Below are 15651 nucleotides of genomic sequence, written 5' to 3'. Positions count from 1 at the left end.
GCAGCGGAGTGTGCGCTGGTTAAAAGTGTGTGCTGGACCGAGACTCGAACTCGGGACTGTGAAGTTTGGAGAGTAGGAGACGAGGTTCTGGTGGAAGTAAAGCTGTGAGCACGGGGCGTGAGTTGTGCTTGGGTAGGTCAGATGGTAGAGGACTTGCCCGCGAAAGGAAAAGTTCCCGAGTTCGAGTCTCGATCTGGCACACAGGTTTAATCTGCCAGGAAGTTTCAACTTTCATCTTGTTTCTAGTCAAAAAATAGTGTTTGCCGTATGCGACCGTGTATTGTCAAGGTGGAGTACGCAGTTGTTCGTACATCACTTGTGTGGACGTTTTATCCTGACGTGCTCCCTCAAACATCTTAGAACATCGCGACTGAGCTCTTTGTTGACCGTCCGACCAGAAGGGACGAGCTCTTTATGAAAAACCCAGTCAATAAAAAAATAAAAATAAATAAATAAATAAAACTCAACTCAACAACGACTTAATGATGTTATTCTTAGCTTGTCAATCTTTTTTTTTTGCGGAGCGGAATAATGACTCTTCCATTGCGCCGGTGACTAGTTAGAGTTATAGCCATAAACCAAATTTCTTCACCAGCGACATTTGGCAGTAAGTGTGGATCCTCTTGAATCAGTAGTTTTAAGTTCCCTACAGGCCACCATGGGTTACTGCTACTGACCTTCTTGAATTAGTCGCGACAAAAAGTTCGCCGCACAACTTCTAATGATCAAATTTTCTGTCTGAATACATTCTCGAGATGTAGGGGTCTTGAACAATCTGTCTGTAATCTTGCAGAATTATGTCTCTCACCTTCTGAACATCTTCTGATGTAACGTCGACGGCCGACCGGAACCATCGTCTTCAGTCGATGTTCTTCCCGTTTTTTAAATATTTATAGTAGTCATTAAGTCTGTTTCTGAGCTAAAGCGTTGTCTCCAAAAACATGTTTCCACACTCGGTGCGTTTCTTCAGCGGTTTCCCCAAGTTTTAAACAAAATTTCATACAGACACTGCTCTCTTTTAGGTCACCCATCGGAAATCCATGGACGGAAATTTACTCACCAACAACTAACCAAACCACTTAGGTGGTCGCCACTTTTCACACTGATAGGGAGAAAGCTAAAGGTATTTCACTCAATTCGTAACCTTTTGCACGCAAAATTTCGGGAACTTTTTGTTATCATTTCGAATGTACTACATCAGTGAGCATAACAGTTACTCATTTTTTGATGTCCTTATTGACAGTAGAATAAGTGGGTATATAAACTACGCACTTTTACTTCCGTTTCAGACGTTCCAGCAAGATACACGTAGTGAATTTGCAACTTCTTATTTATCACCCTACGTAATGACGTAAGCAACCACTTAAAAATGCCTACCTAAGCCGAAAATAGTTGTTTCTACGACGTCACCGCAAATATTCTTAAGGAATATTGCAGCCCGAGTGCCAATTGTCGCCTTTATTCAGCAAATCTGACTGGTGTCTACTATGAAAATGATACATGGAGAAGATTCTTATGCAATTTCCTTTATTTACATCAACTTGCATTCACTGTTTGGACTTGTTAACACAACTAAGACTCCACCATCATTGCATTACTCTGAATCACTTTAATTACCAATCGTCTTACTCATTACGACAGTTCGACTTCACGAAAAGTAATGGTACCAGAGAAGCTGTTGTAACTTTGTGCTCAATGATGGAATGAAGAAATAGAATAAATGAGGTATTTCCAAGGCATTATCAAGCTTGAGAAAGTCTTCTACGATTTAAGGTGGCTCAAGATGTTTCAGATCTTGAGAGGGATGAAAGTGAATTACAGTGACAGACGAGTAATCTGTAAAATCTACAAAGACCAGGTACCGGTAATATGACAAAAAACCGAATTTGGCATTAAAAAATTGTAGACAGTGTAGTACCTAGTCGTCGCTGTTGCTTAAGGCTCGTAGACTATATTAGTTACCAGAGGCGAATAATGTTATCTTCAGCAGTAGAAGGTTATCAGAATCAAATGTTGACATTGAAACCTAGATGATTTATCCAAAACTCTAGAGAGCACCGCTTTGTGTGGAACAGAGACATGTACTGCCCGGAAACCAGAGGAAAAAAAGGAAGCGTTATGACTGTGCTGCAGATTATGAAGTGGCGATATGTAATACGATATGATGAGCTGTGAGCAAGAATAGGCGACGAACAACGCTTGACAGAAGAAGGAATATGTTGACTGCGTATGTGACAAACTATCTTCAGAAATTTAATGTGGCATTGGTAGGAACAACAGACGGAAAACATTATAGTGGCAAACGAAAGTTATAATTAAAACAGATTTTCATGATGTTGAATGTGATGCGAGTGCAAGTATGGGAAATTTATTACTAGATATGAAGAGATGGAAGACGATACGAAACCAAGGGAAAGACTGGCGGCTTAAAGCGGCAATAATGACATGAGCCGGTCCTCATTGGCAGTAATACATACCAGAATATGTAATCAACTGCGTCTTAAGCAATGCTTTATTTGTAGCTGACCATGTAAAAAAAATGAAGCGCAACTGATTATAGTATATGTATAGGCGGCTGTTTGCTAATAACCTGACCCTATACTGCAAATTGTAAAACAAGGTTTTTGCAAATGACGAAACACAGTACGTCTTATACCACAAAAACGTTGTGCTATACAAGTTTGCTCATTGTAAAAATTGAGAGACATCGGGGAAAGGCCACTACAGTGTCTCACATTCTGCTCAACCAGTGCTTCCCTTTCATATCCTTCGGCTCTTACAACAGGAGTCTGGTTTCTGTACAGATTGTTAATAATCTTTCGTTCCCTATTTTTTATCGTCTTTGTCTTCAGAATGTCAAAAAGCGTATTACAATCAAGCTTTCTCTGTATCTACGAATACTGTAAACGTGGGTTTATCTTTCTTTGTCCTATCTACTGAGATAAGTAGTAGGGTCAGTACTGCATTGCGTGTTCCTTCAATTCCCCGAAACACAAATTGATCTTCCCCCAGATAAAAAAAATATGTTCAAATGTGTGTGAAATCTTATGAGACTTAACTGCTAAGGTCATCAGTCCCTAAGTTTACACACTACTTAACCTGAATTATCCTAACGACAAACACACACACCCATGCCCGAGGGAGCAGTCGAACCTCCGCCGGGATCAGCCGCAAAGCTTCCCCCAGATCGGTTTCTACCAGTTTCTCCATTGTTCTGTAAATGATTGGTGTCAGTGTTTTGCCACTATGACTTATTGAACTGATTGTTGGGTGACATTCATGTGTGTGAGCAACTGTGTTTCTTGGAACTGCAATTACTACTACATTCTTTTGAGGTACGAGAGTATTTCGCCTCTCTCATGTATCTTACACATGAGGCGGAACAGTTTTGTCAAAGCTGACTCTCCCAGTATTGTCAACAATTCGTAGGGAATGTCGTCTACTCCTTGAGCTTTGTTTCGCGCTAAGTTCCCGTAATCTGTCTTTCTTGACGTATCACGTCTCTCATCCCATCTTCCAACTGCTTCGTTTTCTGTTTCTATAATGTTGTCTTCATTTCCCTCGTGTAGTCCTTTTACAGCTCTTTTATCTAAAGGTCTCTTTAATTTTCCTATAGGCGGCACCTGTTGTTTCCGCTTGTTATGCATGCTTTTAGAGCCTCTCACTTCTTCTCTAGCCATGCCTTAGCAGCCATTTTGCACTTTCTCTCAATCTCATTTTTTTACGTCTGTTTTGCCTTTCGCTTGTTTCCTTTGTTGTATTTTTATATTTTCTCATTTAAATTCACTGTTTATTGCGCTATTCAGGGATTTCTTCAACTCCTTATGATCTTTCTTACCTACTTGATCCTCTTCTGTCTTCACTATAGCATCTCATAAAGCTACCCATTCGTTTTTATTGTATTTCTTTATCCTGATTCAGTCGATCGTCGCCTAATGCTGCCTCTGAAACTCTCAACAAACTCGATTATTTAAATTTACCCAGGTCCCATCTTAATTTCCTACCTTTTTGCAATTTCTGCAGTTTCAACCCGTAGTCCATCAACAATAAATTATGAACAGAATATGCATCTGTCCCTAGAAATATCTTACACTTTAATATTTAGTTTCGAATCTCTGTCTTACCGCTATGCAACCATTCTGAATCTTTGTGTGCAGGTCTCTTCCACGTACACAGCTTGTTACGTGATTCTTAAACCAGTGTTATAGATGGTTAAATTACGGTCTGTGCAAAATTCTACTAGGTGGATTCCTCTTTCAATCCGTTTCCGTAGTGCATATTATCCTTCTATTTTTCCTTCCTTTCATTTTCCTGCTATCGAATTACAGCGCATCACAAAAAATTTAGTGTCCCTTAACTGTGCGAATATTTTTTTCTGTCTCATCACACAGTCTTTTAATCATTTGCAGAGCTAGTTCTCATATAAACTAGTGCCAGTCTGATGAGAGTTCCCTTCATTCTGTCTTCGCTACAACAATGCTTTTACCATACTCTTATAGCAGCTTATCCACATTCCGAATTTCTTAGCCATTATTTGACCTGCCCTTTCATTACTCTAATTGATTTTGTACCGTATGCTCACCTGACCAGATATATTGTTTTCCCGCCAACGAACTTCCCAAAGTCCCACTATATTTAACTTAGACGCACTTATTTCCCTTTTTAAATTTTCTAACCTTTCTACCCGATTAAGAAATCTAACATTGCAACCTCCGATCCGCAGAAGCTCAAATTCGGTTTCTCCTGATGACGTCCTCTTGAATAGCCACTGCCCGGAAACCCGAAAGGGAAACTTTTACCACCGGAATATTTTATCCGAGAAGACAGCATGATCGTTTAACCAAGCAGTAGAAGTGAATGCTCTTATTGTCAGCCGTTGTCAATAGGAGAGCAACGAAGCCTTGTTGGCTGGCATTACTAGACCACATTAGTCTATCATCCAGCCTATTGCCCCTGCAACTACTAAAAAGGTTACTGTGGGACACCCCCTCCTACTGAGTTAGTATTACGCTGTTGGTCATTAAATTTGAAGCAACAGAAAGGGTATAAAATAACGAAATAATAATTACTGTGCCCATACAGTACAATAGGAAGAACACATGGTTAAATTTTCAAGTATAAGGGTGCGAATTTTATACACAGAGCGCGCACTTCAAGCAACAACAGTGGCTCTAGTCAGGCTGGACATAGACATGTTTGTTCTCTTGGGAACCTCAAAACATGGATAGATCCATCTTGATGTTGTGCTCATAACCGGGACTCGTTTGAAAAGATATTTTAGTGCCACTCATGGGTCCATTGTTGTCGTCATACGCGCTACTGTACGCGCGCCTCTCTCTACTGACGCATCAGGGGAAGCCGCAAGCATGGTAGCCTCTCCGACAGTCCAGGCTGTTCCAGACGTCTCCGACTGCTGATTCTTTTCTTGCTGCAAACAAAATCATCATATGGATATGCGATACTGGAAGGCCGAGCGAACAATGTATCTGTCGTGTACCGTGCTAGTCGCGATGCGTATGACCCTTCGGAACTCATCGATTCTACGTTCCCATGACGGTAATAGGAAACTGACTAACGCGGGTAACAATATCGTGGAACGGTAATCTGCAGTATCGGCAGGCTAAAATTCTCCTGTCATCAAATTCCGACATGTGCTAGTAGACGTTTCGCCTTCTCACACGATCTTCTCACAGACAAACAACGTTGAACTTCGATTCCTGAACGACGTTTTCTTTCTTTATATACAGATGGCGTAAGTATGATAGCAGTGCCAATACGAGGACAGGTAAATATCGATCGACGCATCAGATCTGGTGAGCACCCTTTCCAAGACACCTTGACAGACATCGAGAAAGATTGCAAGATATTGGTAGCCAGCAGCAATGTTATCAGTACAGACTTGTAATATGATACGCAGCAGCTGATAAGCAGTAACTTAGACACCTGAGTGGGAGGGATTCACTCTGTAGCTGGGCAGGATAGGGAGAAGTTGTAGGATGCGTCTATTTGTTAGTAACAAATTACGTACACTCATGTCACTTGAGGTCTGTTTGTTAATAAAAATTTGTTATTAACAAATAGACACAGCCAACAACATCTCCTATGCTGCCTAACTCCAGAGTCAATCCTCCTTCCCCCTCCTGCCGCTAATGTCCCAGTTGTAAAAGATAAAGTTGGGTAGGAAGAGGGGGTGCTTGATCCTCATTGGTCCGTGGGAGGGAACGGGTTTCCTGCCTGCCAATTTTATACCACTTTACCACTATAGAGTTACGTCATGACCTTGAATATAACCCACACAACTGCCGAACACTTGTGGGGTGAGGGGCTTCCCCTTGAGTGACTGTTATCAAATCCCAGTGGTTCGCTGAGGGGATGGAGTGGGGATGGCTTCGAATGTAAGTCGCCTAATTGGAAAACCTGTCACCAGAAGTCAGGAACGCCTAGCTGTGAACTCCTTGCTATCCAACTACTTATCAGCTGCAGCGTATCATATCAAAATCCTGTACTGAAGACACAGCTACTGGCTAGCGAGATCCTGCAACTTTTCTCGATGTCTGTGAAAGTGCTCTAGAAAGGATTTATCGCCCAATGTTTACCTGTACTAGTACCGGCACTGCTATTCTACTAGCGTAACTTGTCTGTACTGAAAACGCGGCTACTGGCTAGCGAGTTCCTGCAACTTTTCTCGATGTCTGTCGAAGTGCTTTAGAAATGATGTATCCCCCCATGTTTACTTGTCCTTGTACCGGCGCTGCTTTTCTACTGGCCTAACTTCTGTCTACTTTGTACAGTTGTGCTGAAATGCTAATCATCTTCTTATCCAGTCATTTGGTATACTTGATATGAATTTGACATTTATTGCATGCCGGCTTTTCAGTTGTGTATTTGTGACTCTACTGTGACTGGTTCCGCAGTTCTTCCTCTTAACTATAACATCGCAGTATTCTAGAGCTTGAAATTGTACTTCTCAATGTAGGTACTTCCTTCATCCGGGCCTATATGGTGCTCATCACGGTGGAGCGATTCTCGGGCCCCACGGCTTGGTCGCTCACCACGGAGGGAAAATAAAGGGCCTCCACGGACTGGCAGCGCACCACGGAGGCATCGTGAAGGGCCTGCACGGCCTGGCCGCCCACCACGGCGGGCTCTACAAGAACTTCCGCGGCGGGCTGGTGGAGCACCACGGGGGACTGCTCAAGGGCCACCACGGGCTGGCCCAGCACCACGGGGGGCTCGTCAAAACGCCGCTGGGCCTGCTCAGCAAGCACGGCGGCGGCCTGCTGCTGCACGCCAGGGACGCCGCGGCCTCCCAGCAGACACCGGCAGGCGGGCAGCCGGCAGCACAGGAGCCACTATACAGTGCGCGGTAGGTGCCGCAGCTCGGCGCCACTCCCACTTTGACATACTACACTGCAAATGTCGGGCAGGTCATAGACTTTCCTCTGTCTACACACACTCACAAATATACTTTCACATAAACTAGACTTACAATGTTTTTTGTTGACGTACTATTCGAGAATTAAATTCTGACCCAATTTTCGGAAGGTTTCTCTCGGTTGTAAATATTGGAACTGGAAATCCCTTTTCAAATATTCCCAACTGGGACACCATTTACCCCGCTAATACGTTGCCTGTTATTTGGCTGAAAAGTCAGTGACTGTACAACAGTTCATTATTCGAACGGGCATCTCTGGATAGAATGTCAAAAGGATGTAAATTTTTTTGTCCAGGTGCGAGTAAGACTCGCGCTCTAAGGGTTGCGTACAACCTGATTTATGTATGTAGACAATTCATCCATCCTGGGAGTCGAGAATTCCGACGATTTTTGCCTGTTATCCTCATTGATACTGGCAAGATATCGGTGCCAGGGGTTCTAAGACTTTCGAAAATACGAGGGCTATTCGGAAAGTAAGGAGCGATCGGTCGTAAAATGGAAAATACAGTGAAAATCTGATGAAGCTTTGCACAGATGTATTGGGCACTGTGTCTAGTACGCCCATCGATCGCATCATGTCACTCTTTTCAGTTCTGAGCTCACAGTGAGAACGTAAAGGTGGCTAGAAATTAGCGTCTCCCGCCAAGTATGAGGGCCTGGCGAAAGATTTTACCTGAAGCTATGCAATCCACATAACATAACTATCATGCGGTTCATTCTACACGACAATTCTCGGCCGCACTCTGCAGGGGCAATGAAGATGCTACTGCAGCGTTTTCGATGGGAAGTGATCACCCACAATACAGCCCGTAATTGGCTACCCCTGAGGCTAATTCTGCTCAAATGAACCGCGCTGGCTATGAAGACAATATTTTGACACAAACAACGAGCTGCAGTCCAGAGTAGAAAATTATCGAAAAGCACTGGCGGCTGTCTTCTGTAACGAGGGAATTGAAAGGTTGTTACAACACTGTGACAGATGTCTAAGTCTGAGCGGCGACTGTGTAGAGAAGTAGCTGGAAGATGTAGCTAACTGTTGCAAATAAAACAGTTTTGATTTTCACTCTCGTTTCCATTTCTCGACCTATCGTTTCTTACTTTCCGAATAGCCCTCGTATTTGAAGTCGAATGACAATTTTTTTCGAGTAATGTAATTACAAATTCACAGTTTTTGGATTTTTCTCTTCATTTGTACCCTCAAACCGTGTTTCTTGCCAAATTTCATGATTCTAGGCCAACAGGAAGTATCCTATAGCTTTCGATGACTGAGTTTGCGAGTATCAAAATATGACACAAATGTCTGTATCTTTTGTTTGCATTGACTTAAAAGCTTACATTTATCACACCGCCAAGGTACCATACACCTTAACATTTAACTCGACATGTCAAATCGTTCCGGAGAAAATGTGATCTTAGCACACAGACAGACAATCGGATATTAACTGCCAAAAAACTTTTTCGGGTGATATAATTGCAAATCATCAATTTTAGGATTTTTTTCTGTGGTACCCTGATTTCGTCGAGCCCTAAGACGGGGCCAGTCAGGTTGGTCCGTGGGACTGCTACGGTCGCAGGTTCGAATCCTGCCTCGGGCATGGATGTGTGTGATGTCCTTAGGTTAGTTAGGTTTAAGTAGTTCTAAGTTCTAGGGGACTGATAACCACAGCAGTTGAGTCCCATAGTGCTCAGAGCCATTTGAACCATTTTTGAACCAGGTTGGTATCTAACGGCTGTCCGGGGCGTCTCTAGACACGTCTTCACTGGACACTGAGGCTCATTTCGAAGCGGAACTCATCACTGGAGGCAGTTTTACTCCAGTCAATGAGATTCCATGCCGAAGACATGTCTGGAGACGCCATATGACTCGACAACCAGGAATGATGGTCTGGGGAGCCATTTCTTTTCATAGCAGGTACGTCGACGATATTCTACGTCCAGTTTTGTTCCTCTTCATGGAAAGCCATCCTTGGCTTACATTCAGCAAGATAATGCCCACTCGCACACGACGAGAGTCCACTGCCTGGCTTCGTGTTTCACAAATCTTGCCTTGGCCAGCAAGGTCGCCGGATCTCTCTCCAATTCAGAACGTTTGGAGCATTAGGGACAGGGTTATCCAACCAGTTCCCGATTTTGATGTTTTAATTCACCAATTGGACAGAATTTGGCACTACATCCCTCAGGAGAGCCTCTAATAACTCTATAAATAAATGCCAAGCCGAAAAATAGTTCCAGTTACGTCTTGTCCCGATTTTCCATCTATCTCCGCGAATGCAGGCTGGTTCCCCTTATTCCGCCTCATTTACACTGCGTTTGCGATTGCTGCCCAAATACCGTTTCCACGTAAGCGGACACCATAATTATTCTACCACGAAAACATTTGGGGTTACACTCGTCTGGTGTGAGACGTTCCCGGGGGGTCCACTGGGGGCTGAACCGCACAATAACCCTAGGTTCGTTATTGGGCGGCGGTGGGGTGGGTAGACTGCTGTGGCCTGTTATGGGGTTGTGAGCCACTGAGGACTACGGCGGGACGAAGCCTCTCCGTCGTTCCTAGGTCCCCGGTTTAATGCATACATACAAGCGAAATTCAACACCATTGCGAATTCTTTGAAGCCTTCTGAACTAGCAGATCAGTCACTCACTCCCAACGCGATATTCGCAACACACTTAAAACATTTCCTCCACTCCAGAGGCCCCCAACATGACTCTCACACCCAGGAGGGCAACCGGCCGACTCCGCAGTTTCGCTAACTCCGGTCAGCTAAACAAAATTGTTTTAACATTCATGCCTTTCGCCGAATGAGAGCAGAATGTTCTTTCGGAGTCAAGCCAAAAAGGAATTAAAGACTTTAGATGCCAGTGGCCATCGATTTATATAAATGACGCAAATTGAAAATTTTTGCCGAAGTGCAATTCGAGCATGTGTTTCCTGCTTACTAGGCAGATGCGCTGACAACTACTCCAGCTAGACACATTGATCACCACAACTGTACGGGCTACCCTAGCAGGCTTCTCATCAGACCCAGATTATCTACACACACTACAGACGTAGCGCCCCTTGCCCATTACCCTCATTACTCGCACATTTCGCAGAATCTCATAAGAGTTCGAGCTTGATGTACGTGCACTGAAGGGATCATTGGCCATCATCGCCTGAATTATATATGTGGTGTCTGTCTGAAAGACAGACTTCAGTGCAGATGCACACAAGCTCGAACTCTTATGGGAATTGGCGAAATGCCGTGAGCTATAAGGCTCATAAGTAGGGAAATACATTAATGGTGTGTGTTGTAAGTTGAGAATTTGGGTCAGACAGGAAGCGCCCTAGGGTAGTCCGTGCGATTGTGGTGACCACTGTGTCCAGATGGGGTAGTGGTCAGTGCATCTGCGTAGTAAAACAGGTGATCTGGGTTAGAATCCCAGTCCTGCACGAATTTTCAACTTGCCCCATTGATATAAATCAATGCCCACTGGCAGGTAATGTGTTTAAATCTTTCGTATCTTGAATTACAGAAAGCACAGGGTCTGGTGATCTAGAGATAAGTGCGTGCTTGAAAACTGAGAGTTCACGGGACTATGGAAATTTGCACTCTGCGATTAATCTAGTCTTCAGTTCTTAAGGATGTGAGGATTCGCCACGAACGACACGTGGTTCGGATTTTGCGCTAAACTGTGGAGCCCCTTTGCCCTGTTGAATGAATGGGGCAGATCATATGACCGCAACTCGCCGAGTAGCGTGCAGTTGAAAAACTTGCACCTGGCCATTGAGCCACACGAAATTTTTGCAATTATTACAGAAGCAAGCTCGATAAGGGCGGGAACCGGATTTAGATTCAGTAATGATATGTAACAATTCATACGATTTTTCCCCTTTAAAATGACTCACATATCATTTCCACTGTGAATATAGTCGTAGTGATACGTCGAAAAAAATGTCGCTGTATTCATTGTGATGAAATAAACAATCACTTAATAGATGGTGTGGAGTATCATAGCATATTACATAATGTTCTAAACACATTTTGGTCCAAAATTACTAAACAACGATCATACATTACCTTTATTTCTCTAAGACTTGCTGACAGTGCAGTAAATATCTTCCTTTAAATTTTGTGATAAGTTCCTTTGTGACCAAACTGCTGTGGTCATCGGTCCCTAGGATTACACACTACTTAATTTAACTTAACGCTAAGGACAACACACACACACACACACACACACACACACACACACACACACACACACACACACACACACACCCATGCCCGAGAGAGGACTCGGACCTCCGATGGCGGGAGCCGCGCGAACCGTGGCAAGGCGCCCCAAACCGCGCGGCTACCCAGCGCGACTATCTTTCTTCAACCGGCTGCCGTCACTTAATGGAAACATGCAGAAACGAAAAGAAGTGATGCACTGAAAGCACATGGTTTATAGTACGAGTGTATGATTCAATCCGGCATAGCGATTTTAGTTTGTTCACTGAGCTACAAAAATGGAGAGGTAGCATGTATGTTGTAGGACTGAAGAGATTATTAAACGTATTTTAAAGTTAGCCTTTGCAAATATTAAAAATGCGTGTTTATATTACCATAAGCGTTTCGTTTTATTGTTTTAAAATATCGTTAATGGCAGCATTTTTCTCTGATTTCCGCTTACTTCAAGAAGTGTCGTCTGCTTGCACATTTTCCAGTCACTCTTGCGTTTGGCTCTGATGTTGTTGAGTTAATTAAACGTTGGTTCGCAGTACTACACATTTCTTGACCTGAAATACGACAAAATATAGCACCACGTTCTCATTACAAAGAGGCGTGTTTAGCCAGGATGTAAACCATCGCCGGCCGCGGTGGCCGTGCGGTTCTAGGCGCTGCAGTCCGGAACCGCGGGACTGCTACGGTCGCAGGTTCGAATCCTGCCTCGGGCATGGATGTGTGTGCTGTCCTTAGGTTAGTTAGGTTTAAGTAGTTCTAAGTTCTAGGGGACTGATAACCTAAGATGTTAAGTCCCATAGTGTTCAGAGCCAATTTTTTTTGTAAACCATCGCCAATGGCGCTACTAGATCTTGTCATATTTCACAGCAAAAAATGTATAGTGTTCCAAACCAACGCGAAATTACGTCAAAAACATGAGAGCCAAACGCAGACATGTCCGAAAGAACAGATACCATCTTTATATATATAGTTAAGGCTCACCGGCCATTTGACCTTCTTCTGTGCGGATGCACAAACAGTATAATGGGCAGGGGCAGGGGCACTATGAATATAGTGCGGGACAATAAGTTGGGAATGTGGGTCTCAGGGGAGGTGTGTCAAAGATAAGTCCCTGCAGTGGCACTATCCTCTGTGTCCTCGGTGGCTCAGATGGGTAGAGCGCCTCACATGTAAGCAGGAGATCCGGGGTTCGAGTCCCGGGCGGGACACACATTTTCAACTGTCCCCGTTTACTTATATCAACGCCTGTATGCAGCTAGGGGTATTCATTTCATTGTAATTATTACTGAGTATTCTGAATTTTTGTAGCTTTCCTGATTTCCTCAGCATGAACCTTCAGTCTTTCATGAAATGTATTCGCAGCTGCGAATATGGATAACCATCATCTGTATAATGGAATGACGATAGTGAAAATTTGTGCCGCACTGGGTCTTGAACCTGGTTTTCTCGCTTTTCGCGTGCGGTCACCTTACCATTTTTATCGAATTTTTTTTACAGATTCTCTGACCACTTTTTAAAAAAATGTATTCAACTAGAAACGCGGTCAGCTTCAGGCTGTTGGAGACAGGGAGGGTAAGGGTCGAAACCTGAGGCTTGACCACAATGCCTCCTCCTTTGTCCGTGAGTGCGCCCTCCAAAAATTTATTTTTTATATTGTTTATTTTATTTTTGTTTATTTATTTATCTATTTCTTCACTTACTTTCTTTGTTCTCCAACTCCAAAATTTGGAATATAATTTTAATACATATTGTTTCCGTTAGCAGAAAGGCAGTATGGTTCAAATGGCTCTGAGCACTATGGGACTTAACTTCTGAGGTCATCAGTCCCCTAGATCTTCGAACTACTGAAACCTAACTAACCTAAGGACGTCACACACATCCATGCCCGAGGCAGGATTCGAACCTGCGGCCGTAGCGGTCGCGCGGTTCCAGACTGTAGCCCCTAGAACCGCTCGGCCCACAACTTAAATAACATAAACCATCTCAACATGAAATAATTTTAAAAAATCAAATTTACTTCCTGCGTCCATCTTCCACCAAACGAGTGAACTCAAACCATCCAGTAACAAATAAAAGAATAGAAACTACTACAATTATATTTCTCAAACAACGACCACAGTGTCAAAGAAAATCAAAATAATGATGAAAAACAAATCCTGCACGCTATTCCACGCGCGCTTCCCATCTGTGGACAATGTTCATTGGTACCAAGTCGATAACGATTTCGCCTTGTGTCAAGGTCCACTACGTGGGTCGTCTTGTGCCCGGTACACCCCAAGTGGTGAGGGGTTTTATGAAGTCACTGCGCAAGTAATTTGCGAAGAATTGTTGATAGCGAGGATTGTGCTCAAGCATTCTACGATTATCTTGGGGTTATCGCCAGTAGTCAAGTACGATATTCTCTTCACGGTAGAATAAATAGTAAACGGGCATGCCTTCAAACTACGTGAGGGGGTGGTCTTCGCAGTCAGGAAATAAGTACCTTCCGCCATTAGGCTGTCCAAGCTCGACTCACTGGTCCACCCAAACATCCATAGTGGCCGAGCGGTTCTAGCCGCTACAGTCTGGAACCGCGCGACCGCTACTGTAGCAGGTTCGAATCCTGCCTCTAGCATGGATGTGTGTGATGTCCTTAGTTTAGTTAGGTTTAAGTAGTTCAAAGTTCTAGGGCACTGATGACCTCAGAAGTTAAGTCCCATAGTTCTCAGAGCCATTTGAACCAAACATCCGTATGTTGTCAACTATGGGTCTGCGACCTGCACTCGTTCATTCATTATGTATGTTCTCGTACAGGGAAGACATTTCAATTGAAAGTCGCTTGCCCGATGTCCGCGGATAATTGCGGTATTGCAGTGCTTGTGTTGTTCAGATGTACGATGGAATGTTGTTCTGGACTTGCACGCATGCCTGAAGGAACATTGCATTGTACTTCTGAACAATACAGGCACTGCAGTATCGTATTCAGTGATTCAGGTTCCATAAACAGCAGGTAATAATGGCAGACTCGTGTAACTGTTGCAGGTCGGCAGTACCGCAGCAGTACCCGGCCTACGGCATGTACCAGCCGCACTACTTCGGGTGGAAGTCCGGCCAAGGCAAGAAGGGCGGCGGGGCGGCGCCGCCCCCGCTGCCGGCCATGCCGGGCAAGATCAAGGGCGGCGCCGATGTGGCGCTCTTCAACGCGCACGGCCACGGCTCGCAAAAGGGCCTGCAGGGCTCCACGGCGCACAAGTACAAGCACTACAACCTGGACGTGGGCTACGGCTGCCCGCCGCGCGCCCACCCGCTGCACCTGATGCACACCGACGCCGGATATGACGTCAGCCACTACACGGTGGGCGGCGCCGCCAGCGCAGGGGCCGGCGTCGCCCATGGCCTGGGCGGCACCTTCGGCCTTCTCTGAGGGCGCTGTGTCGTTCTGCGCAGTCCGAGCACAAGTCTTTTACCTAGACACCGAAACTCGAGCAGTTCCGTAAGGAATGCACTAGTGGTATGAAATTTGGGGGGGGGGGGGAGGGGGGTATTTTCTTCTTCGTCAATATTCCAATGTTTTTAATACATTGCAATCTTTAATTAAAAAAAGAACGCTAAGTCCTTCCTAATGGCCATCGGGTTTAACGATATGAGCAGTTTGCTTTGATTGCTTTTGTTCGGACTAGTACCACAGTTCCACAAAATTTCTGAAATGACGATATTTACGCTTTCTACTACAATTATTGGTTATTTACCACTATTGGCCAATTTCCGCTATTAAGGCATTTTCAGTTGGTGCTTAACGTGGTAAGATCAAAGGCACCAAACCGTCGATACACTAGCATATGGCGAGGAAACTTAGAATTTACAATTGCACACCTAACTACGTGTAAGTTCTGTGTTTGCCCGCCATATGCTAGTGTCTCGACAGCTTGGTGAATTGTCGTCACACAAGCCACATACAGCTCGAAAATGATGTAATAGCAGAACGTGGCCAACAGTGGAAAATAAACAGTCATTTCAGACGAAGGCGTA

The 15651-nt window shown here is 44.2% G+C and overlaps 1 protein-coding gene across 1 annotated transcript in view; it reads left to right on the top strand.

Moving 5' to 3' along the window:
- LOC126262709 (translation initiation factor IF-2-like) overlaps positions 1-15046 on the top strand; it is a 47872-nt gene extending 32826 nt beyond the window's left edge. The window contains exons 3-4 of the mRNA XM_049959535.1: positions 6977-7366; positions 14665-15046. Of these exons, the coding sequence (XP_049815492.1) occupies positions 6977-7366; positions 14665-15046 (772 nt within the window). The remainder of the gene's footprint in view (positions 1-6976; positions 7367-14664) is intronic.
- Positions 15047-15651: the final 605 nt, after the last annotated feature.

Source organism: Schistocerca nitens, chromosome 1 (assembly GCF_023898315.1).
Source record: "Schistocerca nitens isolate TAMUIC-IGC-003100 chromosome 1, iqSchNite1.1, whole genome shotgun sequence".
Lineage (NCBI taxonomy): Eukaryota > Metazoa > Arthropoda > Insecta > Orthoptera > Acrididae > Schistocerca > Schistocerca nitens.
Note: the sequence above shows the minus strand (reverse complement) of the source record. Positions and strands in the feature narration are given on the sequence as shown.